This window comes from Melospiza melodia, chromosome 5 (genome assembly GCF_035770615.1).
Source record: "Melospiza melodia melodia isolate bMelMel2 chromosome 5, bMelMel2.pri, whole genome shotgun sequence".
In the NCBI taxonomy this organism is placed as follows: domain Eukaryota; kingdom Metazoa; phylum Chordata; class Aves; order Passeriformes; family Passerellidae; genus Melospiza; species Melospiza melodia.
The window spans coordinates 72,108,376-72,133,520 of NC_086198.1; the positions used below are offsets into that span (position 1 = coordinate 72,108,376).

The 25,145-nt window shown below is 36.5% G+C and overlaps 1 protein-coding gene across 2 annotated transcripts; it reads right to left on the minus strand.

Moving 5' to 3' along the window:
- Window positions 1-522: 522 nt before the first annotated feature.
- Window positions 523-19,305, minus strand: GUF1 (GTP binding elongation factor GUF1). Of its 2 annotated transcripts, XM_063157348.1 has the most exons (17): window positions 19,174-19,305; window positions 17,988-18,099; window positions 16,932-17,080; window positions 16,645-16,725; window positions 16,231-16,308; window positions 15,319-15,402; window positions 14,824-14,888; window positions 12,815-13,018; window positions 11,169-11,308; window positions 9,912-10,035; window positions 9,424-9,556; window positions 7,954-8,097; window positions 6,892-7,025; window positions 4,942-5,043; window positions 2,831-2,950; window positions 1,900-1,936; window positions 523-872 (listed from the first exon to the last, which is right to left on the minus strand). In XM_063157348.1, the coding sequence occupies exons 1-17, from the start codon at window positions 19,303-19,305 to the stop codon at window positions 735-737; spliced, it is 1,977 nt and encodes a 658-aa protein (XP_063013418.1). In that variant the 3' UTR covers window positions 523-734. The 2 variants fall into 2 exon arrangements, with proteins under 2 accessions (XP_063013418.1, XP_063013419.1); XM_063157349.1 differs by lacking the exons at window positions 14,824-14,888; window positions 15,319-15,402; window positions 16,231-16,308; ... (2 more) ...; window positions 17,988-18,099; window positions 19,174-19,305 and adding an exon at window positions 12,326-12,471 and having other exon boundaries at window positions 12,815-12,954.
- Between the last annotated feature and the right edge of the window lie 5,840 nt (window positions 19,306-25,145).

Here is a 25,145-nt window from a genome sequence, read left to right on the forward strand (position 1 = left end):
CACCAACTACACCAAGATACCCTATAACCAAACCTTCATGTTAAATAATTTTTTAAGGCCTGAATTGATCTTACTAGTGGAACAGTTACAGATTCTGTCTTTTAATATAAGAAAACTTACCATTTTCCTGGAGATAAGCACAGCTAGGCTGAACTAATGGTAAATTTATACACTTCAGCTGGTTTAAAATAAACAGCATGGTAAATTTAAAGAGTTTTGATTTTTTCATCTGATGTAGTTTCCCAGCATCATGATTTCCTGAAAACAGCAACTTTAGAGAAGGTGAAACAGGAAACAGCTTGATAGTTTTGTGTCAGCAGTTCAAACTTTAAAAGAAAAAAACCAAACCAACACAGCATTGTTTGTCTATACATACCTTTAAATTATTTTTATAACCTTTCTGCCATATGGTTCCTCTCTATACATAGAGACTTGCAATGAAAAAAAACCCCAAAAGTATGTTAATTTTAAGTATTAAAAGTATGAAAACAGTGGAAAAAAATGAATAAACAATATAATGTGAACTTTTAGATGCAGTCAAGTAAATTTAATTTCATAATAATCTACAAATATATGTACATTTTTTAGGTCAATTCATCTTCCCACACATACCAAATTCATACCATTTAAAGTCAAATATGTTCCATCTCACAGTGATAAATCCTGTATTAGCTCACTTTGTTACTGTCTGCAAAAAAGCTGACATGATCTGGAAGATCAGATTTCACTGATCTCTATTTGTCAGTTTCTCTCTTTAGAACACGTATAAAGGCATCTCTTGGAACCTCAACATTGCCAATTTTTCTCATCAACCTCTTGCCTTCTGCTTGCCTCCTTAAAAGCTTCATTCTTCTTGTAATGTCGCCACCGTACTGTGAAAAAAAAATAAAATTTACTCAGCCTAAACTACAACTGCAGCTACAGTACATTCCAGCCACACAAAACCAAAGGGTTTAAAAATAGTCAGAAAGGCTGGTTATATTTTGACAAAAATATTACTTTATACTCCAAACAGTTTGGCCTAAAGGCCACTAATTAAAAAGAACAAGGACGAAAATAAGCAATTTAATTTGCACAACTGAGTGTTGAACTCTGTCACCTAAATATATACATTCCTGTAAGCCTGGCTGACACTAGACAGCACATCAGATCCAAATCCCCTTGGATAGCAGCAGCTCAGATATACTGTGGAATCTTGACTAGCATTAGGTGCTTACATCTAGAAAAGTGACCTAAACCCTTGTACAGTATTGAACAGTCACCATCCCACAGCTGGGCTTAGCAGAATTCTATTGCAGTTGTGAGAAAGGGACACTTGTTTAATATTTTCCAATATCTTCACTTCAGAGAGCTAAATCCAAGCTAAGTAAGAGGCCTCACAGTTTTCCAACAGCTTTGTTGAATCTTGTCCATAATCAACTAGTGCACATTTAAAGCTTTATTACAATGTATTACTGCAAATCTAAGTAGAAGTTTAATCACAATCAAGTCTCAAAAGAAGCACATTTATATTTCCTTCTATCACCTGAGAACAAATTTAGGAAACATGAAGTTAACTATATGCTTGTGTACACAAACACACACACAAACACACACACACATTTACTGTGCCTGAACTATTAGAAAATTATGAGGAGATGAATCAGACACACGCAAAGTGTGTGATTGAAAATGCCATTACTTTATCTGATCCACTCCTCAAGCTGCAGCAAGGGGTTACAAGAGTTGGATTTTAAAATAAAAGCTTAAAAGTATCTGTTAGAATTCCAGACACTTAGGGGCACAAGCAGAAGAATATGTCTTTGCTGGGTTTCTAGGAAGAGATGGGCATATAACCTTAGCAGGACTCTAAGGTTTACAAATGTCAGAAACTTAAGAAAAGAGAAAAAAAATACCTACACATTTTGCCACAACATTTTTTCTGTAAGGTTTCAGCCTGCAAAATAAAATAACATATACACCTTAACATATTAGAACATCTGCATGTGAAGCTAAGTACTTGAGTTGTTAAAATGTTACTTGTTTTTCTCCTAGTTTTGTAAGATGCTTTGGAATCATAACATTTTCAGGTTTTGTATGCAAAATATGAAGCTTTAAACAGAAGATAAAATTCACAGTTTTCAATTCTAGAAACATCACTTAGGGCATATAATATGTACATAAAGAAATCACAGTCTTGGCTTTTTATCTGGAATTTCTGCTATGACTCACAGGAAGCATTACATCCCTGTGTATATACACGTATCAACAAATTCTTACTGCACCTCTGCCTGAATTCTGACCTTTAATTATGTTACCACCATTTAAGTCCTATTTAAACAGCAACAGAAAAATGTGATGAGAAACAACAACATAAGGAAATGGTTTGCTTTAAAGAAGCGTGTGCTAGGAAAATGTTTTTGTGTTCAGCTGCAACATATTTCCTTTAGAACAGCACAAATCAGCTCTTTTTTTGCTGACTTTCACAGCAAAGTATTCCACAACTGGCTAATTTTTTTCAGTAGTAAGAAACTTTTTCTACTGCCAAAGAGGAAGTGGACACGTGTTGGAAGTTACACTTAATCCACTAAGTGCAATTTTGACCCCAAGCAATCTAAAATAGAAATACAATTTCTTTGTATAAATTTAATTCAAAATGTTTAGTCAATAGTCACTGCTCAAATGTGTTTTTTTTTTCTTCAAGTAGCGTACATCAAGAAAAATACAACTTTATAGTGAAATCAAAGTCCTGTAATGTATGAAACTAGGTAAGACTTCACAAGTCTGTATTTCACATATCTTAAAATACGGACAGAAAAAAAAAGAAGGGGAACAGAAGGGCTTCACTTACGTTTCTCTTGCAATGATTTTCTTGCCAATGGCAGCCTGGATGGCTATTTCAAACAACTGTCTAGGAATAGTCTCTTTTAAACGTTCACATAGGAGTTTACCAGCAGCATAGGCTTTATCTCTGAAAAAAAAGGTCAGCAACACTAAAAATATACCCATAAATCAAACTGTTTGATTTAAGGATTTTAGTAGAGGTTTTCTTCTTCTTCTAACTCAGAAGATAAGCTGATCAGATCAAATTTTACATCTAATAAGTGGTCTCTGTATGTCACCTGTTTCATACTAACAGGTGATAAGATTGTATTAACTTCAGGATATAACATCATATAAAGCTTTTATAAAAAACACCCTGATTATCCATCACAAATTAAGATATTTTGAACACTGCCATAGCTTCAAGTGAAATGTTAAACTAGGTCAACGAGAATTTTCATTGATCATAGGTCCAATTGGTCAAAATATAGATATTACAGAATGCTTTCAAAGTCTGGTTTTATATCACAAGAAAAAAAAAATTAACATACTCTTGTCATCTGCTAATAAAAATTATCTAAATATATTCAGCATCTGCATATGCTTCAGGTTTTGGAAAGAGAAAACAACAAAAAGTCTAAAGAATCTACTAACAGATACTTTCATAAGCTGTTAGAAAGAAATGGATCTATCTGTATAAAAAAAAATCCATATTTAGCAGGCATTTTGTACCAACATACATGTTTTCAGGTAGTGGCAATGTGACTCTTGCTACCTGTATAGAGCAAACATTTAAACATGAAGTACTTGAGTCATGTTCATTGAGCGTTACAGTTTTCAGAGGTACATATATTTACTTCTACAGTAAGAACAATTGATGACTATCTTAATACCAAGCTTGCAGTAATCTCTGTAACACTTTCTCTATACATGTTATTCAGCATAATTCTTACAGATGCAGTTTTTACAGTGGGAAGACTGAGAATAGCTGCAGCAAGAGCAAAATGACTGCAACTATGAGTTTAAAAAAACAAACAACTGACATCTAAAGCCAAAAGAAAGTAAAGTGAGTAAAACAGTTTTAGTGAATAAAACCAGTTACTTTTAGTGAGTAAAACAGTTCAGGGTATGGGCTAAATTGATCAAAAAATACATGTTAAAGCAATAACTAACTTTTGCAAGGTGGCCCACTCCATTTTGCATCTTTTCAGGTAGTTTGCTAAACACTGCATGCTTATGAGAAATGCATTATTTCACAACTGGCAACTGAATGCAAGACAGTTACTCCCCTTCAACCCCATGATGCTGAACAAGGCAAGGGGTTTATTTTCCTATGTCAGCTTTCTGGAGTTACAGAATTTTAGGGATTTCAAGATTGCAGTTATGTAAAAAAATATGAAAATATACAAATATTTAGCAACTACAAGTATTTTAAGAAGGAAAACTAAACAACCCACAAAAGTAGGCATTATTGGAAAGGGATGCTGAAGTTACAGAAGGGAGCCTTGTAAAAACTTTGTGAGAAGCTAGGGGACAGGCTGGAAGAGCATTATTCTCACCTCTAATACCTGCAATGCCCATAGAAATAGAATCATTTTAGCAAAAAAATTCTGAGGTAACTGCATCCAGTAAATATTTACATTCTCCTGGTACTCTGTCTGGAAACAAGGTAACAATAAACTTATATGGAACAGGAATTAGTGGGAGAGCAAAATAATTTTTTGTCAGTACTAAGCATCATAAATTATTCATCTGCCATCTCCTAGATTGGTCTGCACTTTTTTCTAGCCCTTCAGAAGACTGGCATTTTGCATTTCTTTCTCTCTGCACTACATTTTCCACAAAAATATGATATCCAGTACTTAAGCTGAGAAAGAGAAGTAAAAAAATTGCTATTATTATTTTCTAATTTTCAGACTACAAAATGCTTCTCTTTTTCAGTGGTAATGAAGGTGATCATATGGAAAAATCTTCAATGCAAATCTTCAAACACATTTTTCATATTAAGAGTAACATATATACCTAGAGTAATTTAGAAACATGTCATCATTTTGGTCAGAAAAGACCTTAAATCCAGTCCTATTAATAGATAGTGTTTTCATTGTTATTCCTTTTGAATAAGTAATCCAGTAAACCTACTTGTGTATGACAGTTGCCAGTTCTTCAACTGGATTTCCATTTAGAAGAATATCCATTTTGATTAGGTCTGCTGATTGGTAACCTGCATCTTCATAATCAAAACTAAAAAAATAAAAGCAGTTCAAAAATTAGTCATGATATTGTATAAATTATATTTTGCATTCTTTGTTCTATAGATTTTATAGACATATTTCTTAATAAAACACTTGAACTTTTTAATATAATGGGAGTACAGTTTTTCGTAGTCTCTCAGTACATGTTCACACTAGAAATGCACCACAGATATGTCCCCTCCAATGCAGAAAGTTGTCATCTTGACTTCAAGGACGTCTTTCCAATCTAATCAGCAATTAGAAATCTACATGCTTAATGCAGTCTCACAGCTATTGAACACTCCATGTCCTGAATGTCACAGGAATCAAACACCAATCCAAGACTGTCTTCTTTTCATCCTCTCATTTGACAAACTTTTTATGTGACCCCTTATTATCACCATCTCTGACAATTAAGTTTTCCATTTAGTTTCCAAATCAGATTTCTTCTTTGGTAGCTGTGGGCCTTGCTGTCTGTGTGGTAGTTAGCAAAAATTCGTAAAATGGAAGAGATTTAGAGGTGCTGTATGCAATAGACAGACAGATAGATAGACAGACAGACAGATCTTGTGTGTAAGTGTGGAGGATCATCAATATCGATGTAATGTGGTCAAATCTGAAATACCAGAAAAGGGGGGGGAAATCCTTTTTAAAGGATTTAGATTATTTCAAAGTACTTCCATCTCAGTTGGCTTAATAACCACAGAAGTGTGAATGGATCCATATAACAGAAATATGATTACCGAGAGCACTACATACACAAGCTGTATTAAGGAGTCAATTAGGAAATAAATACTAATAAATAAATAAGATAACGCAACATCATTGGCAATCATCCCCAAATCAAAGGAAACCCAACATAATTCTGCTAATGAGATAGGTTCTTGATAAACAGGATAGCTTTTATGTAGTGGGGGAGCTAGATCCAGAGAGGAAATTCAAAATTTCATCCCTCTGTTTCTTCTATCTTGCCTCTCCACTTTTGTTTATGCTTTTGCTGCGTATATATGTAAACCTGGGCAGAACATGTTTTACTTACATTTTTAAGACATAATTAAACATAAACTCAAAGCAAATTCAGCCCTTCAATAAAATTCATTTTTATGTTTGTAAAACAAATAATGTAATTAGGTATACCAGTTCCTATTGTGTCATTAACATCCCACTAATGACATCTCAACATACCAGGTTTGTGAGAGCCATTGAGCCTCCTGGGGCACAAGCTCATCACCATGCAGCATTTTCACTTTCATTAAACTCACAAAGGCTCTACACAAACATTCTGAGCACTCTACTAGACTCTGAATTCATAGCAGCCACCCACAACAGAAAATTTTTTCTCAAAATACACATTATTTCCTTTTTTCACAAAATAAAGCATGTATATAAAGCAAGTACTGTTTGTTTAAAATACCACATTGTTTTTACTAGCTTTAAATAATCAGTGTGGTTAGTTTCCTTTTTCCACCAAGAGACAGTTCATACAGTAAGCAGTACAGTTCCATTGAAAAAAATTGTATAGTGTCACTTCAGACAAGGACAGACCATTTAGGTCTTACTCATATAGATGAACCAGTGCCACACCTGGGGGTGCCCTTGAAAAATATACTCATTGCCAAAAACAATGATTATTAGGTAGTGACACACTTTTCATGTTTTTCAGACTTATTTCCATCCATTTTCACAGTGAATCTAATCCATTCAAGGTGAAGAGATACTAGATTTGCAGCAGCACCATAAAGGAATATTCTTTACTTCTGCCCTTCCACAGCTGTTCCTCAGGCCTTTTTTTTACCATACCACCCCCCTTCAGGGTCCAGGGTGGGAGGAAGAAAAGGGGAACAGGAGAGGTAGTTACCTTGCGTAGCCAGAAGACAGAGACTTAAGAGCATCATAAAAATCCACCACAATTTCATTCAGTGGAAAGAGGTATTTTAGCATTACCCTGTTTTCATCAATGTACAACAGATCTTTCTGGACTGCCCTACGATCCTAGACAAATAAAAATTGTTTCAGTTTCCCTTGAAAATTTCTACAAAAAATACAAAACAAATTAAAATGAACAGTAATCAAGCTACACAAGAGAATTCCTGTAGTAAGCCCCAAAGTAACTTTCTCATTGGTAGTTTGCTGAAGTCACAGGACAAACTGCAGCATTGTAACAAATGAAGTGGTTATAACTTAACTAGAAATTCAATTCAAGCCTTTCCTCTCTAAATGCTGAATTTCTGAAATCCTTAACAGCTTCTGCTTACTGCTGCCACTGTAGGACTTGAAGGCTCATCTTCTCTCCTCACAGAAAGGTGTTCTTAAAGTTAATTTAGAAATTCTTTTCAATAGATTTTATTCTTCAATGTACTGCTTTGTATTATGCATTTTGGAATGTTAGAAGCTAAGAAAAATATTGTGAAGAAATAATATAAACACAGTATGCATGGCAGTTAAAACATTTTGAATTAGAAGTATTCCAAATACAGTTAGGCAAGTTTGGCCATCACTATCCTAAATTTACTTTCAGTGAAGTACTGAGAAAAGTACATGGACACATAGTCAGAAGTGTTGGCAGAAGTTGTTATTTCCATGCATATACTTCTAAAAAAACCAATACATCTTATTTCCCTGCTGCAGATTCCATTGTTTCAGGAGAACAGAACTAGCTATGAATTAGTCCAGTACAGACCAAGCACTTTGTTGTCACCAAATTTCATCATTAACTTTTCAGTTCTGTAGTTTGATGGATTCTGTAGTTCAGAATTTTACAAATAAAATGTTTAAAATTATTTTATCTTTCAAAAGTGTTCAATAATTACTTCAAAGATACTATTTAAGTAGCAATATCTATTATCATACTATCTTGTGTCTTCACTTTGAGGTGAAGAGCTTAAAAATGCAAAAGATAAAATTAAAATTATACACCAACCTGACACAAGGTAATTATTTTCCCAATATATTCATGAGGTGTTACAATAGTACCAAGAACAGTTGGCTCCAAATATTCTGATACTGAAAGTTTATCAGGAAACTGAGCAGGGTTGATAATAGTAATCTGGTCTTTTCCATACTCCTGAAAACAAATAAACCAGATATTGTAATTTATTAGTAAGTAAAATGAACAGCAAAGGAGACAAATATAGCATTGAAAAAATGCTAAAATATGTTTCAATTGTCTGAAAACATTGGTGCATTATGCAACCCAAGTTTAAACCAAGGATGATTTTAGAAGAGATTTTTATAAAACATATAGAAGTCTGTTATCAGCACATCCTTAAATATCACTATGCAGAAATTAGCTTTTGACTTGGGAAATGATAGAAATACAAAAAACTTTTCTATCCATTTTTCTCTCCACTGTAAATTGAGGATCTTCTTTCTTACTTCATCCTGATCCTCTAAGTTACTATTACACAGCTTCAACAGAAGACCTGCTCTAAATATTTTAGAGTTCAGTGGTGGAAACTTTCTTCCTTAAGTAGAACTTTGGGTTCAGGCTCCCTCACATGCTGAAGTGGATTTAAAAAATGAAGTTTTTAATTCCTGTGTGAGTGCTTTCATTACCTACTTCTTCCAGTCCAACATCCCAGTAAGGGCTGGAGTTACCCTTCCAAGGTAAAAGGAAAGTTATGCTGCTTATTGTGAAAATGCAACTGCCCTCTCCTCCCTGTCCACTGACAGGGACCCAACTTACAGCATTGTTTGAAAAGAATCTCACATCAGCAGTCCAGAATCACACACTAAAGGTATCAACTACTTCATTCCTAGCTGCTATACTGCCTAAGAAACCAAAACAACCAGAGAGATAAAAGGTTTATGCCTCACAGGTTGTAAGTACAGAAACCTTTCTTATACAAGTTTTTAGTAATTTGCAGGACAATCAGGCAGTCAATTTGCAGCCTCCTCTCTCAGCAGGTGCTCTAAGTCTACCTCTTTCTCTCTCTAGAACTCAAACACAGTAATTCTATTTGCACTCAGTTTAATGAAGTTAGCACAGGCCCATTTAATTGTGATCAAAAAATCTCACTTTCTTTCACCAGCCCCTGCCAATCTACAGTATCATCACAAGCTATTCCTAGAAACGTTCATGTTTTCTGATGGATAAAGCCTGGAAGATTATTTCATCTGCTTTTAATGCAGTCCAGTCAGTAAGCACTTAAAAGAATACAGCAAGGCATGTGTCCTGTACTCCCATTTTCAAGAAAAAGTGTAAGACATAAGAAGAGAGTGCTTGAAATAAAAGGGGAAAGAGCAGTTAGCATCCTTAAAAAATTAAAAACTACTTAAGTAATATACTGGTGTTTCTAATGCTTACTGTAAAATACAGTACTAGCCTACATTTAAGAAGAGACTCTAGATGTTTATTAAATTTACGTAATTTTTAATGAATTTAACATACCTTTATCAACTTTGCTGAGGAAAGAACAGCTTTATAGGGAACTGTAGGTGCAGTCAAAATGACAGACATGTTATACTCTTGCTCCAAACGCTGATTAAAGACTTCCATATGTAGAAGACCAAGGAAACCCAACCTGGAAAATAAATATCCTGTTGGTAAAAGTATTTGTGTATCCCCTGGAATTTCACAGTGGTCTTTTTCATCCTCCAGCATGTTTACAGTGCTAGTATGGCAGTATCAGGCAGAGCAAACAACCTTCAAGGGACCAAATAATTGTACAGTTGAAAAATCTTGGAGAACAAAATCACAGTAATTTTCATTCTCTGTGCAAACAGAGAATGTAAGAAAATCAAATGAAATTATTGATCTTTATCATTTATTTGAATTACAGCTTCTAATTTTGAATTAAGTTTAATTCTACCTTCAGTTGACTTAAACATGTGCTCTTATGAACAGTTTAAAAAATGAAAGCAGCAGAAAAACCTCACCTCCATCCAGCTCCTAAGGCAAGGCTGCTGTCACGATGAACAGTTACACTGGAGTCATTCAATGTCAGCCTTTCCAAAGCACTTTTGAGATTATTATATTCTGTTTGGTCTATTGGATACATTCCTGTCAAAATATATTAAATAGAAGTGATGTGACAGAGAGCTTTAGCTACTGTGTACCTGGCTTTCAAATATGCCACTTACAGTTAACAGAGTAATAAAATCAGGAATAGTTACTTTCTGCTCTATCAGTTTTTAAATGTGAAAACAACATAAGGATTCTTTATTCCTCGAAAAAAAATTAGTCAAAACATAAAAATGTTTTAGATTACCTCTGAATTAACATCTAAACCATAATGGTAGGATCACTGTATTCATCTAATCCTTCACATTTATGGAAGATTCATAGTTGAGTATAACCACTGTTTTGCAGTGTAAGTGTATAGACTACACTGAGATGTTCCCTCAAAGCTAAGAGTGAGTGAAAAATAAAAAGCATCATTTCAAAGCTGCAAATATTTCTCTCTTCTTTTGAAATTAATAAAAACAGCTGTTTGTATAACTACTGTCTGAAATAGATTCTACTGTATCACTTTTCACATCCTTGTATGCTCAGAAAATGTCATCTACATGAAGATGCAACACACATGAACACAAAAACATCATCTAAATGCCTAGTCTCCATGAGACAATTCAAGTGAGTTCTACACACTGCTTCACAACAGGTCTAGAAAATTATTTACAGAATTTTTTCTAAAGTCACCTTCTGTAGCATTTGTAGTAGTTACTGAAGCTAGTGGTAACAGCTCAACGGAATTATTCAAGCTCAAGAAGTCAAATATTTTACAAGATCATTCTGCATAGTAGCTCTGGCAGTTTACCATGTTTAACAAAAATGAAACAGTTGCTAAATTTTAAAAGAAGAAAAACCAACAGAATAATTACAGAAATCTGATTATCAAGATGAATAATTCTCTTTTATTTCAATCCTTCTTTTCCAGCTATTAAAGTTTACTGCCATTAGAAACAATAATCATATTTGTGTTGTATTCATAGAAAACCAGTCAGCATTTATTGCTAATCCTGCTAAGACACATGGAAAACATACAAATCTACGTAAGTGACACATCTCAGCTAAAAATTCTAATCCTCCCAACTCTTAATATACATGTCTAGAGCTTTTAAAAGAAGCTCTAACAGCTCTTGCTCTTGTCAATGGAAAAAAGTAACTCCACTTTACATTGATTTACTCCTCACCTGCAAAAACCATTGGCTTCGCTGACTTAAAGCCAGGCAAAGGCTCCACTGGCTGTTTATACAAAAACAGTGTGTCTCCTATTTGGGCTTCTGTTACTTCTTTCATTCCAGCAATCAGGTACCCCACCTGTCCTGCATAGCTAAATAAAATTGTTATTATATGGACATGATTGTTGGCATTAGCAGTATTTCTACTATTTTCCTACTTAATTTAGCCCAGCCAGAAATTCAAATAAATCACCCCATTAAAAGCCCATATCCAAAGTCCAGAAGTGAGATTTAAGTTGTTTCACCTCTGAGATGTGAACAGTCTCAACCAGCTCTTTTTCTGTTACAGCTGAACAGTACATTTATGATCCTGGTTTTGAATACTGTGTTGCTCTCAGTTTAAAACCTGGAGCTAGACCCTTGAGAGGCTCCTAAGACAAAGAAACCAGAACAGTTCCCAGCTGCCAGCACTGCAAGTTTCATATATCACTAGGATGAAACTAGACAAACACTTTCCATCAGCACATTATGCTAACAGGAGGGGAATACATGGTAAATATTGAGCAAAACACAGTGTTACTGGTTTCGGCTGGGATAGAGTAACTTTGGTCAAAGCAGCCTAGTATGGAGCTGCGTTTTGGAATTGTGACTGAAACAAGTGTTGATAACATACCAATGTAGGTACTGCTGAGCAAGCTCTGTGGGTTTCTCGCTGTGCCCCTGCAAGCAAACAGACTGAGGATGTGCAAGAGACTGGGAGGTGACACAGCCAGGACAACAGACCCAAACTGGCCAAAAGGGCATTTCATACCACAGAACATCAAGCTTAGCAATACAAAGCAAGTGTAGTCTTTCCAAGGCTTTTACTTGTAGACTAGCAGGACATCAGTCTGCTTGTGGGAGGTGGCGAATAATGGACTGTCTTTGCATAATTTGCTTTTATTTCTTCTTTTTTCCTCCTTTATTTATTAAACTGTCTTTATCTCAATCCACAGGTACTTCCTCAGTTCTCATCCTGCTAGAGCTGGGGAGTGAGCAGGGGGCTGGCTGGGTTGCTGGCTGGGTTCAACTCACTAGACACAGTAATGTAACCTGAAAATGACCCCAGTAAAGTCATTTATGTATATTTGGATGCACACTGGTAAAACTTCTCCACTGATTCTAAGTACCTGATTTTCTTCCCACTTCTGCCATTGAGAAGCCAGTTTCTGGAAGCTGTTGCATTCATGGATTTTAAGTTTTCCACCCTCAAAATATGCTGCAGCAATAACTAAGATGAAGCCCCATTCCCTTCCACTCTCAAACAGGGCAGTTCCTAGAAATAAATTGGACAGCTGAATAAGAATATCGAACACTAGCCTTTAAACACCTAGCTGTCCAGATGTTCCATGTACTACAGAAGATAATGGATTCCTCCCACAGTAATGCCCCAAAAGCACTCCGTAAAACCTTCTGCTTCAGCATGCCCAAAATAAAAAATGACACAGAGCATTAAATTGCAAATAGTAATTAGTAAAAAAAACTACCACCAAAGAACAAGAATAAAAACCTAGACATCTCCCAGTTTTTATCTCTCAAGGCAGAAATCAAACAGAAATGCAGGACATTGTAGTTTAGCCCAATATAATATTTTTCCACTGTAAGAAGTTTTTACTTACAGCTTATGTGTTGGCTGTTCATTTGGAGTCAGAATTCCAACTTCATTTACTTCATATCTTTTCTTAGTGTGTGCAGACACAATTTTGTGTCCCTTTGCAATCTCCCCACCAAAGAGCGCAATGTTAGCTACGACACCTCGGTAGTGGTCAAAGGTAGAGTCAAATACTAAGGCTTTCAATGGATCAGCAGTATTACATTGGGGTCTGTCACAAAAAAAAAATTAGAACAATATATTATGCAGAGTGTTTTTATTCAATATTGAATAAGCAAGCATGCCCACCCCAAACACTTTCAAAGAATCACACTAGGATGGGATTTCCAGTATCGCCTGATCCAACTTTTCTTGGCAAAAACACAGGCTTACACAGGATGGCCTAGCACCCTGCCCAAATAAACAGAGAGTGTCCAATGCTGTGGAATCCACCACTTTCCTGGAGAGATTATTCCAATCGCTCTTTGTAGCTACTGTTTAAATACCAGAATACAGCAAAAGGTCTCCCTTAAGCCTTCTTTTTTCATGAACAAGTCCATTTTTCTCAACCTTTCCTCAAAGGGCAGACTGCCCAGTCTTTCAATCATCTCTGTGGCCCCTCTTCAGCTGGTCCACATTTTCTACACAGAAGGGGCCAAAACTGAACACAGTATTCCAGGTGTGGACCGACCACCACTGAGCAGAGTGGGATAATGACTTCTTCATCTCTGCTATTGATGTCTCTGTCCTTGATGTCCCAAGGCAACCCAGCATGCTGTTGTGTTTCTTTGCTGCAGCAGCACATTGTTCACTCACATTGACTTTATTGTACCCAAATACCTCCAGGTCCATTTCCACAGAGCTGCTCTCCAGCTAGGTAAGATTCCAGCCTGTGCTATGCTCCTGAATTATTTATTCCCAGGTGCAAGACCTTTGCCTCTGTTGAATTTCACAGGGTTCTTTTTAGCCCACTCTTCCAGCCTATCTAGGTCTTCCTGCAAAGTTGTTTGTCCTTTCTGAAGTGTCTACTTCCCCCTCTCAGTTTGGTATCACTGGCAAACTTCACCAGGGTACACATCCCAACTTCCAGATCACTTATGATGATAAGAAACAGCATTGAACCCAATGAGGAACCCTGGCAGACCCTACTTGTGGCCAGTCTGAAAAGGAGCTATTTACCACCACCCTCTGGGTGCAGCCTGTCAGACAGCTCCCATGACACAGACCACTCCAGACTGTAACACAGTGGTTTCTCCAGGAGTCTGTGAGAAACCTTATCCAAAACCTTCAAAATCCAGGTAGAGAGAAATCCAGGCAGCCACTGTCCGCTGCTCACACTACACAGCAGGCTACCCTGCTGCAGAAGGTGATCAGGTTTGTCAAGCCCAATACACCCTTGGTGAACCCCTCCTCGCTTTTCCCAGTCACTTCATCTGGTTTGTCACAGCTCCCAGGAGGATTTGTTCCATACCATTTCCAGGCACTGCAGTAAGACTGATGGGCCTACAAATTCCTGGATCCTTCTTTAAGTTCTTCTAGTAAATTCGACATTAGCATTCTTCCAGTCTTCTGGGATGTCCCCTGATCTCCAGGACTTCTCAAAGATTACAAAGAGCAGCTTTGCACAGACACAGCCAGCTCTCCTACAATCCTCATGTGGATACTATCAGGGCCAATGGATGCACAGGGGTCAGGCTCCTGTAACAGTTCACATACCAGCTCCTTCTTTGCTGACAGTGCATCTGTGCATCAATCTGCATTTCTGCTCCCCAGCCCTAAAGCCCAACGGTGCTGGTAAAGACAGAGGTGAAAAAAATGTCCCTCTGCTTTTCAGCCTCACTGGTGACTACTTCATCTCTCCTGTTTAAGAACAAGTCACTATTTTCCTTCCGTTTCTCCTACATCTATCTATAAAATATTTTATTTAATTAAATGCATATTAAGTGTAAAACTACTGCCAATACCATATAAATGCAACTCATGATTTTCTAATTACTTTTAAAGGTTAATTAGACACATAATTAAATACAGACTTACGGTGGGATCTTCTCAATGACCTTTTGAAGAACTTTTTCAACATTTGTTCCTTGTTTAGCAGAAATCTAAAACAAATCCAACAACAACTTTATAAGACGCATCTTACATTTATTAATAAATAGTGTCATGTGAACTTAGGCAGTTTGGGTGGCATCCATAAAAGTACTCAAAAGGACACTCTAGAATGCTATTACTAAGAAATACTGTCTTTTGTCTTTTGTGAATGGCAATTATTTTTATGATAGAAATGAAAATCATTTGTGGATTGACAGCGAGAAATAATTTAAAATCCCAGATTCTAATCCTGAAAAAATACTAGAATTTTTAGCTGAGAGTTATTTTCTCCACTCTTACAGGAGACAAAATTTAAAGAAATTCTTATGTCAGACAAGAACAGGCAGACAGATAGCATTCTCTTAATTTATAACATGCACATGTCACATGTTAGTTACAAAGTTATATTATCAGGCATGTCATAAAACTCAGAGATCTTACCCTTATGCATTCATCTGTAGGGATATCAAACAGCTTCTCAATTTGTTTTTCAACTCTTTCAGGGTCTGCATTTTTCAAGTCAATCTGTAAAACAACAAACTGCTAAATATACAAGAAACCAGATCTCCCACATCATCCCGTACTGTACAAAAAGTACAGTAGAAAGTACAAAAAGAACAGCAAAGTACAGCAAAGAACCTTTATGTATTTATGAGTAAACATTGTCCATCTTTAGGAAAATATCAATATTCATTTTATAAAGTCTTCCTTCCTTGATTTTGGGAAGGATCCTGTCCATAACCAGTCTCCTTTTGGCTTGTTTCATTAGGGAAAACACCTTTGCCCAAGAGTTGGTAAAAATCTTTAGTTTACAAAATAATTTGAAATCATTAAGAGCTACGTACATTGTTTATAGGATCACATATTAAGTACAAAATAAACTTACAAAAAGCAATTAACATAAGCTGAGCAGTAATTAATCTTGTGATTCCAATAGCACAGCTCTCAAAATTGTACAGAAAGTAACACTTAGAATTTCTCTTAAAATTAAGACTTAACTTTTTAAATACTGAGCTCCTAGTCATGTCATTTCCTCAATATTAATGAACTTTTAACATCACCAACTCCAACCATAACCCCAGCACTGCAAAGTCCACTACTAATCATGTCCTTAAGTGCTACATTTTTAAATACCTAAATGTATTTCATGAAATTAAAAATTTCACAGCAGTTAAATTGTAAAATTTACACAGAGAGCAAATACAGAAAATTCCTAGTAATGTTAAATCTAAATCCTATAAATATTATAATTAATAACTTTCTTCACTTCTCTTTGAGGTTACATTTCTGATCAGCACTATACACATTTAAACAACCCAAGTATTTAATAGAAAATGCTAATAACTTTATTACCTTATTTATGACAGGAATTATTGAAAGCTGTGCTTCAAAGGCGAGATAGAAGTTTGCCACTGTTTGAGCCTGAATACCCTAGAAAATAACATTGTAAAGTTCAACACAGAAATCACTTCAGTTTTGGTGTGGGTTTGGGGAGTATTTTTAGGCATACTATACAATTTAAGATTACTTTGCTATTCTATTAACTCTTTCATTTAGGAGATGGATAAATAAAAGGTGATTGATTATATGCAACTGCTTTAAAATCCCACTACTATTTTTCTGCAATGTAATACTTTCATGGAGATAGCCCAGGGGCAGAAACACTGTCAGAAAAACAAAACAAAAAAAAAAATCCCACAACTAGTTTCCCTCTAGCTAAAGGAAATCCTGAAATACTAAATAAAAAACAAGAATTAGGTACTACACCTCATTTGCATCCACTACAAGTATGACACCTTGACAGGCAGATAGTGACCGTGATACTTCATAGCTGAAATCTACGTGGCCCTGTGGAGAAAACAAATGTTTACAATTTCAGGCATTTTTTGCAAAGATTTCTGTACTACATTGTTTTCATTTGTATATTTGTATAATGAAGTTCACATTCTTATAAAAGAGGAATTGAATAAACACAGGAAGCCAGAAAGCTCCTACTTTTAACTATAAGGACGTTTAGATTTGTGTGATTTCAACACTGTTTATATTTAACTTACTGGTGTGTCAATAAGATTTAAGAGGTAGTTTATTCCTTCATGATTGTAAAAGAGAGATGCAGATTGGGCTTTAACTGTAATTCCTCTTTCACGTTCCACTTGAAGTTTATCCAGCACTTGTTTATTACGGTCAGTTTTAGAAATTGTTCCTAAAAATAAGGAAAAAAAAAAGTTTTATTACCTAATTTACGACATAAATCTTGAAAATGCCATTAACCAAAAGTTAACCAAGAGCAAATGAAGCTTTCCCATATAATTAAGCTAAACAAAGATTTTCAATCCAAAATGAAAGAGTGCATCAATTCTACATTTGTCAAATAAAGTTTACACAATAAAGTTACATAAAATACTAACATCACCTAAGAAATTAAGAAGAAGGAAAAATTCCCTTGAATTGTAAATATTTTTGATACTTAAGGAAACTTTCCCTCTTATCACTGAGGAAGAGTGGCCCACAGCTCTAAAATCAATCTTAAATGCCAGACGAGCATTAGCATAGAGTGACAGACCTGAATTCAAAATCCCATTCCATCACAGGCACCAGGCAAAAATGCTCATGGTGATGACACATGGGAGGTAATCATAAAAAGTAACTTTGATCAGAAGTTTCTCTCCCTGGTTTTGTTTCATTCACCATTAAATGAGAGTCCAGAACTCCCAGGTCATGACAGTCCCACCCCTTCTGTCCACATCAACCACAGGCAAAAAACATCATAAACTTAACATGTACTGTTCTAATGGATGACTGGTTAGAGTGACAGGAGTGACACATTGAACAAGGAAGATGTTGAAACAAGGAACATCTTCAAATTCCTTTTCAGTTTCTTTCCAAAAGATGTACTTCTTTAATGAATTACGCACTTGCTTATGCCTACGTGTAGGCAGATCTCAACCATAAAGTCCATATATCTGTAACACTACACAATTAAGAGCTTAAAAGCCCAAGAAACACTAGGAGAGCAAAAATATTAGAAATTTTAGTATCATCAACAGTACACGAACTTAAGATGCCACCTTCCATGTCAAGAAAAGGTAGCATAAAATGAGAATGCTTACCTGTAATTTCCAGCAATCTGTCTGCTAGTGTACTTTTGCCATGATCTACATGAGCTATAATACTGAAGTTTCTAATGCTTTCAACAGGATACGTTGACATATCTATTTCTTCCTGAAAAACAGGAATTTCTTTTCATAAATCAAGGTTACAGTCTCTATACAGCATATGACCTGGCCTTTAAAAAACCATATTAATTAATATTTTTTCTCTAGAAGTAGTACAGGTTGAACAGAGATACAAAAGCTTGAATTGTCACTATTGTTTAAAATGTCAGCATTTCACTTTAGTCATATAGACACATGTATTCTTTTATCACTAAACAATTATGAACTATGCTGGAAAGTATGTAAAAGGTACTATGTTCCTATGTACAAATGGAGCTGGAAAATTTTGTTTTACAGTTTCACACTGGTGAAACTACTGAACTTAAGGATTAAGAAAACTGGATTCAGGGGGCCATTAAGGACATCATTCTTCACAAGCATGATAGGAATACAAAGCCATTACCTAGAGACTCAGCGAGCAGTAACTTTATCACAAGGAGCACATAGATAGTGAAAAAGGATGTGTGGAAGAAGCCAATCCACACACAAAAGTCAAAGTATTTTATTTATTTACAGTTCTGTGCAGAAAGAGGTACTTGGTGGAAAATCCACAAAGCCAGCAAACAACTATCAAAACTTCATACTATTTATACATTTTAGCAAACAAAGGCACTATTATCGATTGCCTAAAAGTTACATAGTTCTTTTAATTCTTATTCTATTGGTTAAATGATTCCCTCATTTATGCTAGTTAGCCAGCATGGTGTGTTTCTCTTGAGTCGGTGGGTTTCTCGGGTCTATGGTCGTGATCTTCCCCTGCCACAAGCACCTTTTTACCCAGCCAGAGCCGATTTCAGCGCACTTGCTGAGTTGACTGTGTTAGTTCTTTCCTTCTGGCCCGTGAATTCTGCCTTCTCCGTGCCCATTACTAACAGTACATCGCTCTCTCCAAACTCTGTTAACCCGTCCCTAGAACCGAGATCACTGAAACACGTCAAGCCCTACACCAAGGCAGTTCTACCAAGCAGTAAGGCATCCGTCTCATTCCTGGACGCCAGCGTGGGCCGCCTGGCAATGCGGCGAGCCCAGGGGTCCGGCAGCAGCCGGCCTGGGGCAGGAGCCCGGGCTGCCGCGGACTCACCTTGCCGCGGGAGCTGTAGGAACGCCCGCACGCTGCGGGCAGCCAGGCCGGACGGCAGAGCGGGGCGGCGGCGAGGCCGGGGCTCGGCAGCCGTGCCCCCCAGCGCAGCGCCGCCCTGCCGGCGAGGGCCATGGCGCTGGCAGCAGCTCAATTCTGCCCAGCCAAGCTCAGCCCGGCCAAGCTCAGCGCAGCTCCCCGCAGCCCGCCAGGGCCCGGTGCCGTCGGGCCGCGCCGCGCAGGGCGGGCGCAGCGGCCCGGAAGGGACGGGGCGGGGCGGGGCGGGAGGCGGCGGAAGCGCTGTGAGGCGGCGGAAGCGCTGCCGCGGCAGTGCCTTGTATGGAGGGATACGCTCCCAGGGTGTGTGTAGGGACGTGCAGAATCATGTAGTCTCAAAAATAACTGAAAAACAGCATAATTCAAATCAAATAGGTTGCACTTGCACTCCCTGTTTACGCCTTGGAGAACAAAGGTGTTTGCACCACATGCACACTCAGCTGGCTGGATTCAAGGAGCTGTGCTGGAGTAACTCAGTGAGCTCATATGCTGCATCTTCATCCTGGAACTTGTCCTGTTGTCATTGAGTGAACAGCTGTGGAATGACTGCTGGTCCATGCTGTGAGACAGCAGCCCTTAATGTAAAGCTATTTGCAGGTATTTTAGAGTTCTGAGATAGATGAAGAAAAACTGGGATAGAACTGCATTTCAAGCATGATTCCTAATCATATGAACAAAATATATTAACTAGAATTTCAGATTGGAGGTCCATCATAAGCTAGGATAGAGCACAGAAAAATTACAGTCATCTGTCTTTATTTTCACTTTTCAGCTCAGATAAATATATGAATCAAATATTAAGATTTTTGATCAATTTGAGCTCTATATGCAATGGAACACATTCACTGGAAATACTACAGAACGATGTGCACTTCATCAGAATAATAAATATTAAACTATTTATGTGACAGCAAGCCAGAAGCAAGAAATATTAATTTTCAAGTGATCATTTACACGTCAAAATATGATGGATGGATGCACACATTTCCTGAACATCAAAAGCCATTTGTTGTAATGAGGATAAATTAAATGTACCTGTCACTAGCTGCCTTCACTAATACTGGAGCCAACCATATAAATGGTAAATTCAGATGCTTACACATTCCTGACTGAAAAGGTGAAAACAAAATACAAGCACATCTGATTCCCAAGTATCTTGTTTCAACTACACTTGACTGCAGGTGTTGAATGTCCTATCAATAACCATTGAAGATATAATGTAATTGCTATAAATGCAAACCAGTTAGTGTTATGTATTATTTCCTGGCAGTTGTGTTCCATAGAAACAAATATGCTCCCTAAATGATACGGTTTCATAGCCTGAGTTTTAACAGGAATTGTGTTTTCCCATAAAGTGAAAATATTGCAAAATTAAGCATTTTCCCAGTCAGAGATGAGAGTTACCTGCTAGACTTCTGTGACAGTCACACAGGGTGAAGTAGCACACCCTAACACAATGAGTAATACAAAAGGTAAAGAAGCATTTCCTTAGTAGTGAAGTGTGAGCTGATAAAATGCAACTAGAATTTCATAGTGTAAGACATGTCTGCATGCAGAAGGCCAAACAGATCTGTAATCAGTGGTATCTGTCACAGCAGAGGCTGCACCACTTGCTACTCAATCATCAGTGTTCCTCATTTGGAAGCACTGCAAGATAGTGGAAATGCAGAAATAAGAACAAAGCATCATTCAATAGCTGTAAGTATAACAAAAAAAAAAAGAATATTTCTTTATTTCATTGGTGAGGATTACTGTAACAGAACAGATTTCTATTTCCCACAAGTACTTACTGTGCAAATGCAATAGCTGAGGCAAAAGCCTTTCTTGTCACTGGAAGCACTGCTGCCAGCAGATGCTGAAAGGGAATTACTACCTAAAAGATAACATTGGCAGAAATTTCACCATCTGTAAAATACATGCTCTTAAGCCAAATTCAAACACTTTATATTGCACAGTAATGACCTGAATTAAAAGGACAAGGTTTACCTAGGAAAAAACCTGAAGTCTCAAACTAAACACATTACAGGACAGGTCACTAACATTGATCTTCTATATAAATGTCTCTGTGGCAGAGTGAGGTGCCTGAACAGACACCTTAATTAACTAACCTGGTCTGCCAGTTTTTTAACTGGAGTAGTCACCCAGTTTTCCTCAGGATATTTGAGTTTGACAGGCCTTTGTTCTTGGGAGGACAAAATCTAGCAAATCCTTTATCTTTCTTCCCTTATTTTCTTCTTTTCTTTCATTATTTTTGTCATCAAAAACTGTCCTGTACAATATCCATACTTGCTGTTATATCTGCTCCACACTTTTCTTGACCAACGCAATGATGGACTAAGGGGCAGCAGTGACTGAAGTTAATATTTTGCTTCTTAGGACAAATTTCTATTTTGGAGCTGTTCCTTGACACTGACTTGTCAGATTGCTGCAATATATCAAGCTCATCTCCAATTATGCTTGAAAATGCAGTTTAATCTTTTATTTCTTGGCACTTCATGATGCTGATGGCCAAATATTTCTGTTGTAGCCAAGCTGACAAAAGTAGCAGACACATATATACTTCTTGCCTTAAAATAAAGCAGAAAAAGTAGTTAGTATCTTCCTGTCCAATCTTCAGAAGTCGCAGCAGAAACTGAAGAAAATGGCAGTATTTTAGTCTGTGAAAAAAAGTGTCTGAGATTATTTATGTCTGTCTAATAAAAAGAAAATAATGCATTTTTCCTTGTTTCTATAAATAATGACAAACTGCATGTTTCTAGGCCATAGCCTACAGTGGAAGAGGAGCATATAGTGAAATACATAGCAGAAAAATTGCTTTTTCTTTATATTGGAAACTTCTTTCATTTAAGACATGTACTTTCTATATTCCATTTACCAGAAAGACAATATTTTAGAATTATGTTCTGGTAACTTCCTTATGCTTGTAATTTGAACATGTTTTTAATAAGCAGTGATTAAGAAAGTTTGTTCCCCTTATTGTCCCCTATATTATATTCTTGGTATATGAAGTTTTGCATGTGTTTACCAGTCTAATGGAAAATTGCCTATTTTAAGATTTTCTAGTAATAAATACTAGATGGATTCATATCAGCTGGATTTGTGTTTACAAAGCAGTTTGAACATATTTAATAGGTTCATCCCTGTTGATACAAGGTTGAGAATGTCCCCATCCTGAGTTATCACTTTATCTTATCATCCTTAGTGAACTGTGTAGGGCCTCTCAGAGCCCCATTCAGGGTGTGGTGGTCATCTCTGCAGCATTTCTAACACAGTTCTGCTATAATGGGCAAAAGTCTTTCATGAAAATATTTAGGTCATAAACTATAATATTTCAGTCTCTGACAGAGACTGAAAGATGAGAAACAAACTTCTTTTTAGCAGGGTAATGATGTTAAATTCAAAGAGGGCTAATGCAGATGAGAAGTTTTTAACAGCGAGGGTGGTGAAACACTGGAACAGGTCAGCCAGAGAGATGTTAGATGCCCCATCTTTGGAAACATTCAACGTCAGGGTCAACAAGACTCTGAGCAACCAGATCTACTTGAAGATGTCACTGCTCATTGTAGGAGGCTTGGAGTAGATAACCATTAAAGGTCCCTTCCAACCCAAACTATTCTATGATTTCATTACCTTCACAAACTATATGTTGAGAAAAATGGTTTTCTTTATTTCTAATGAAATAGCTTTTTCATAGAAATGTAGCATTTTAAAATGTATTTTCACCCTTCTATTATCCAGTTTGTTTTACTGAGAATGTTCTAAATCTTAGAGGATACTTCATAAGGAATGTATTAGTGCATTCTGAACAGAAAAAGCATAAAGTTAATGAAGTAAATTGAACTCATCCAAAGTTCATTCTAGGCATTTCAAAATATTCAAAAAAGCATCATATGTATCTAGACAGAAGGGAAAAAAGGTCTTTCATGTTCCACATGCACTTAATAAGAGTTTCTAGTACTTTCTGGATTTAATTCTTCTTTGCAGTATAATAGAATAGCTAATAAAACTAAAGAGTCTTGATTTAGAAGGCTGTAAGTGATGCAGAACACTTTATATTGGATGATTACTCAAACAGCTGCCTAGTTTTAGATCTTTAAAAAGTGGAATTATATCTGTTCTGAATTACTCAGTGTCCTGTTGCCAGGACTGAAAAGGCCATCTGGAAAGATTCTCTTTTCTATAAGTTCTTACCTGATTAGTAGCCCCCCCCCTTAAGGTCTTTGTATACCGGACTAAGTTCCCTCAGGATTTGATTGAAGGAATTACATTTCTTTTATTATTTTCCTTTATTTCCCGGTTAATCGATTTCCCTATCACATTTGCATTGTTGTCTGTTAATGATTTTTTAATGAGAAAAGGCTAGTAGCATAGCTTTCCCTCCCTCATTATTAAACTATTTATGTGGTAAAGGGTAATTGTGTTGACACAAAATTTCTGAAGCTGATGCTGCTGCCATAGAAGCAGAAACCAGTTTGTACCTAGAGGGGTAACTGCATTTGGGCCATCTCAAATACCAGGTCTGATAATGCCCACCCTACAGTACAATTCAGATTGCTTTGTATCAGTGATTTATGCTTCTCATTATCTAAATAACCCTCAATCTTTGTGTTATTTTAAATTGCATTAGAATTTACTTTCCTAGAAATAATAAACAGAATTGTTAAAGTGTTTATAAGCAAGGAAAAGCTCTCCTAGACTTCCATTAGACACACAAGTACATGATGACCATTTCCTCAAACCAAACCTTTGAGACCTAGCAAATACACCAATCCATTTGATGTTCAGTTTAAAAGTTTTGTTGCAATTTTATAATAAAAATTATCATGTTATTAAAGTTACATGTCAAATAGAAACCTACATATTTTGTATTGAGAGTGTTATTTACCACCACTGTCAACTTAACTTGTAACCTTACTTTAAACAAGAAAAAACATTATTTTGATGCCATATATTTTTCACAAATCCAAGTTGACTGGCATTAATTATGACATCCTTCTTTAATTCTTGATTATAGTCCTGTAGCATCCATTCCTTTATTTTGCATATGATTGGCATCTAGCTGACAGGTCTGTAATTGCCCTCTTTAAAAACTTAAACACATTTCCTCTCTGTCACTGTTCTTGAACTGACAGCACGTCAAGAGTTGCTGGAAAGCCATGTTAATGGTTCACAGAGCTTGTCAGGCAGTATTAAAAGTTTTGTATGCAAATTATCTGGATACAGCTATTTTAAAATTGAACCACATAGTGGTTTCTAGTATTGCTATTAGAATAACAAATTAAACCCTCTCTACTGTGTGACATACATATATAAAGGTTGCTGGATAGGATTTTGACATAAAAGAAGTGTTCTCTATTAATAATATAAATATTATTTTTCTTCTAAAAGGTGAATCACCCCCAATGCATAAATATGATTAGAGGTTTTTTCTCCTGAGGAATGGATTTTGTTACCTAAAAATATTAGAGTTGGCAATGAATCATCTTTAAATTTTCTAAAGAACTCTTACCAAAAATCGGTAGTTCTCATCTCCTTATTTACAGTAATTATTGCCACCTTACACCTTCTTTCATTTCTTGTTTATTTTTTCCTTATACCTCTTCCTCCCATCTAAGATTAATGGTTTGTTGAACCAGTGTGGCCTCTGTCTTTGCTGTGTGCCCTGAGGCTCTTTGGGCACTGCTACTGCTGCTGTTCTGGACTGCAGCTGGAGCTCTGTCTCCTGGGCCCATACTTTTGTCCTTTGGTTTTTTAAGAGGAGTTAAAGTCATAGCACCCTACAAGTTGCTTTGTTTTAAAATGTTAACAGTTGTCTTATTCTCTCAAAAAATATCAAAGTTTTGGAGTTGCCATGTCAAGGCAGCCAAGCCTTAGCCATTCTCCAAGGAATCCCAGTTGTAGAATGCGACTCTGCATTT

What these genes read in the sequence shown, in the direction of transcription:
- GUF1 (XM_063157348.1), bottom strand. Translation starts at nt 19,305, where the DNA reads ATGGCCCTCGCCGGCAGGGCGGCGCTGCGCTGGGGGGCACGGCTGCCG. An exon ending in TTGTAGTGGATGCAAATGAG is followed by an intron (nt 16,309 to 16,644) that starts GTGTAGTACCTA and finishes GTTATTTTCTAG; the next exon opens with GGTATTCAGGCTCAAACAGT. An exon ending in AAAATCATTGCAAGAGAAAC is followed by an intron (nt 1,937 to 2,830) that starts GTAAGTGAAGCC and finishes TTTATTTTGCAG; the next exon opens with GCTGAAACCTTACAGAAAAA.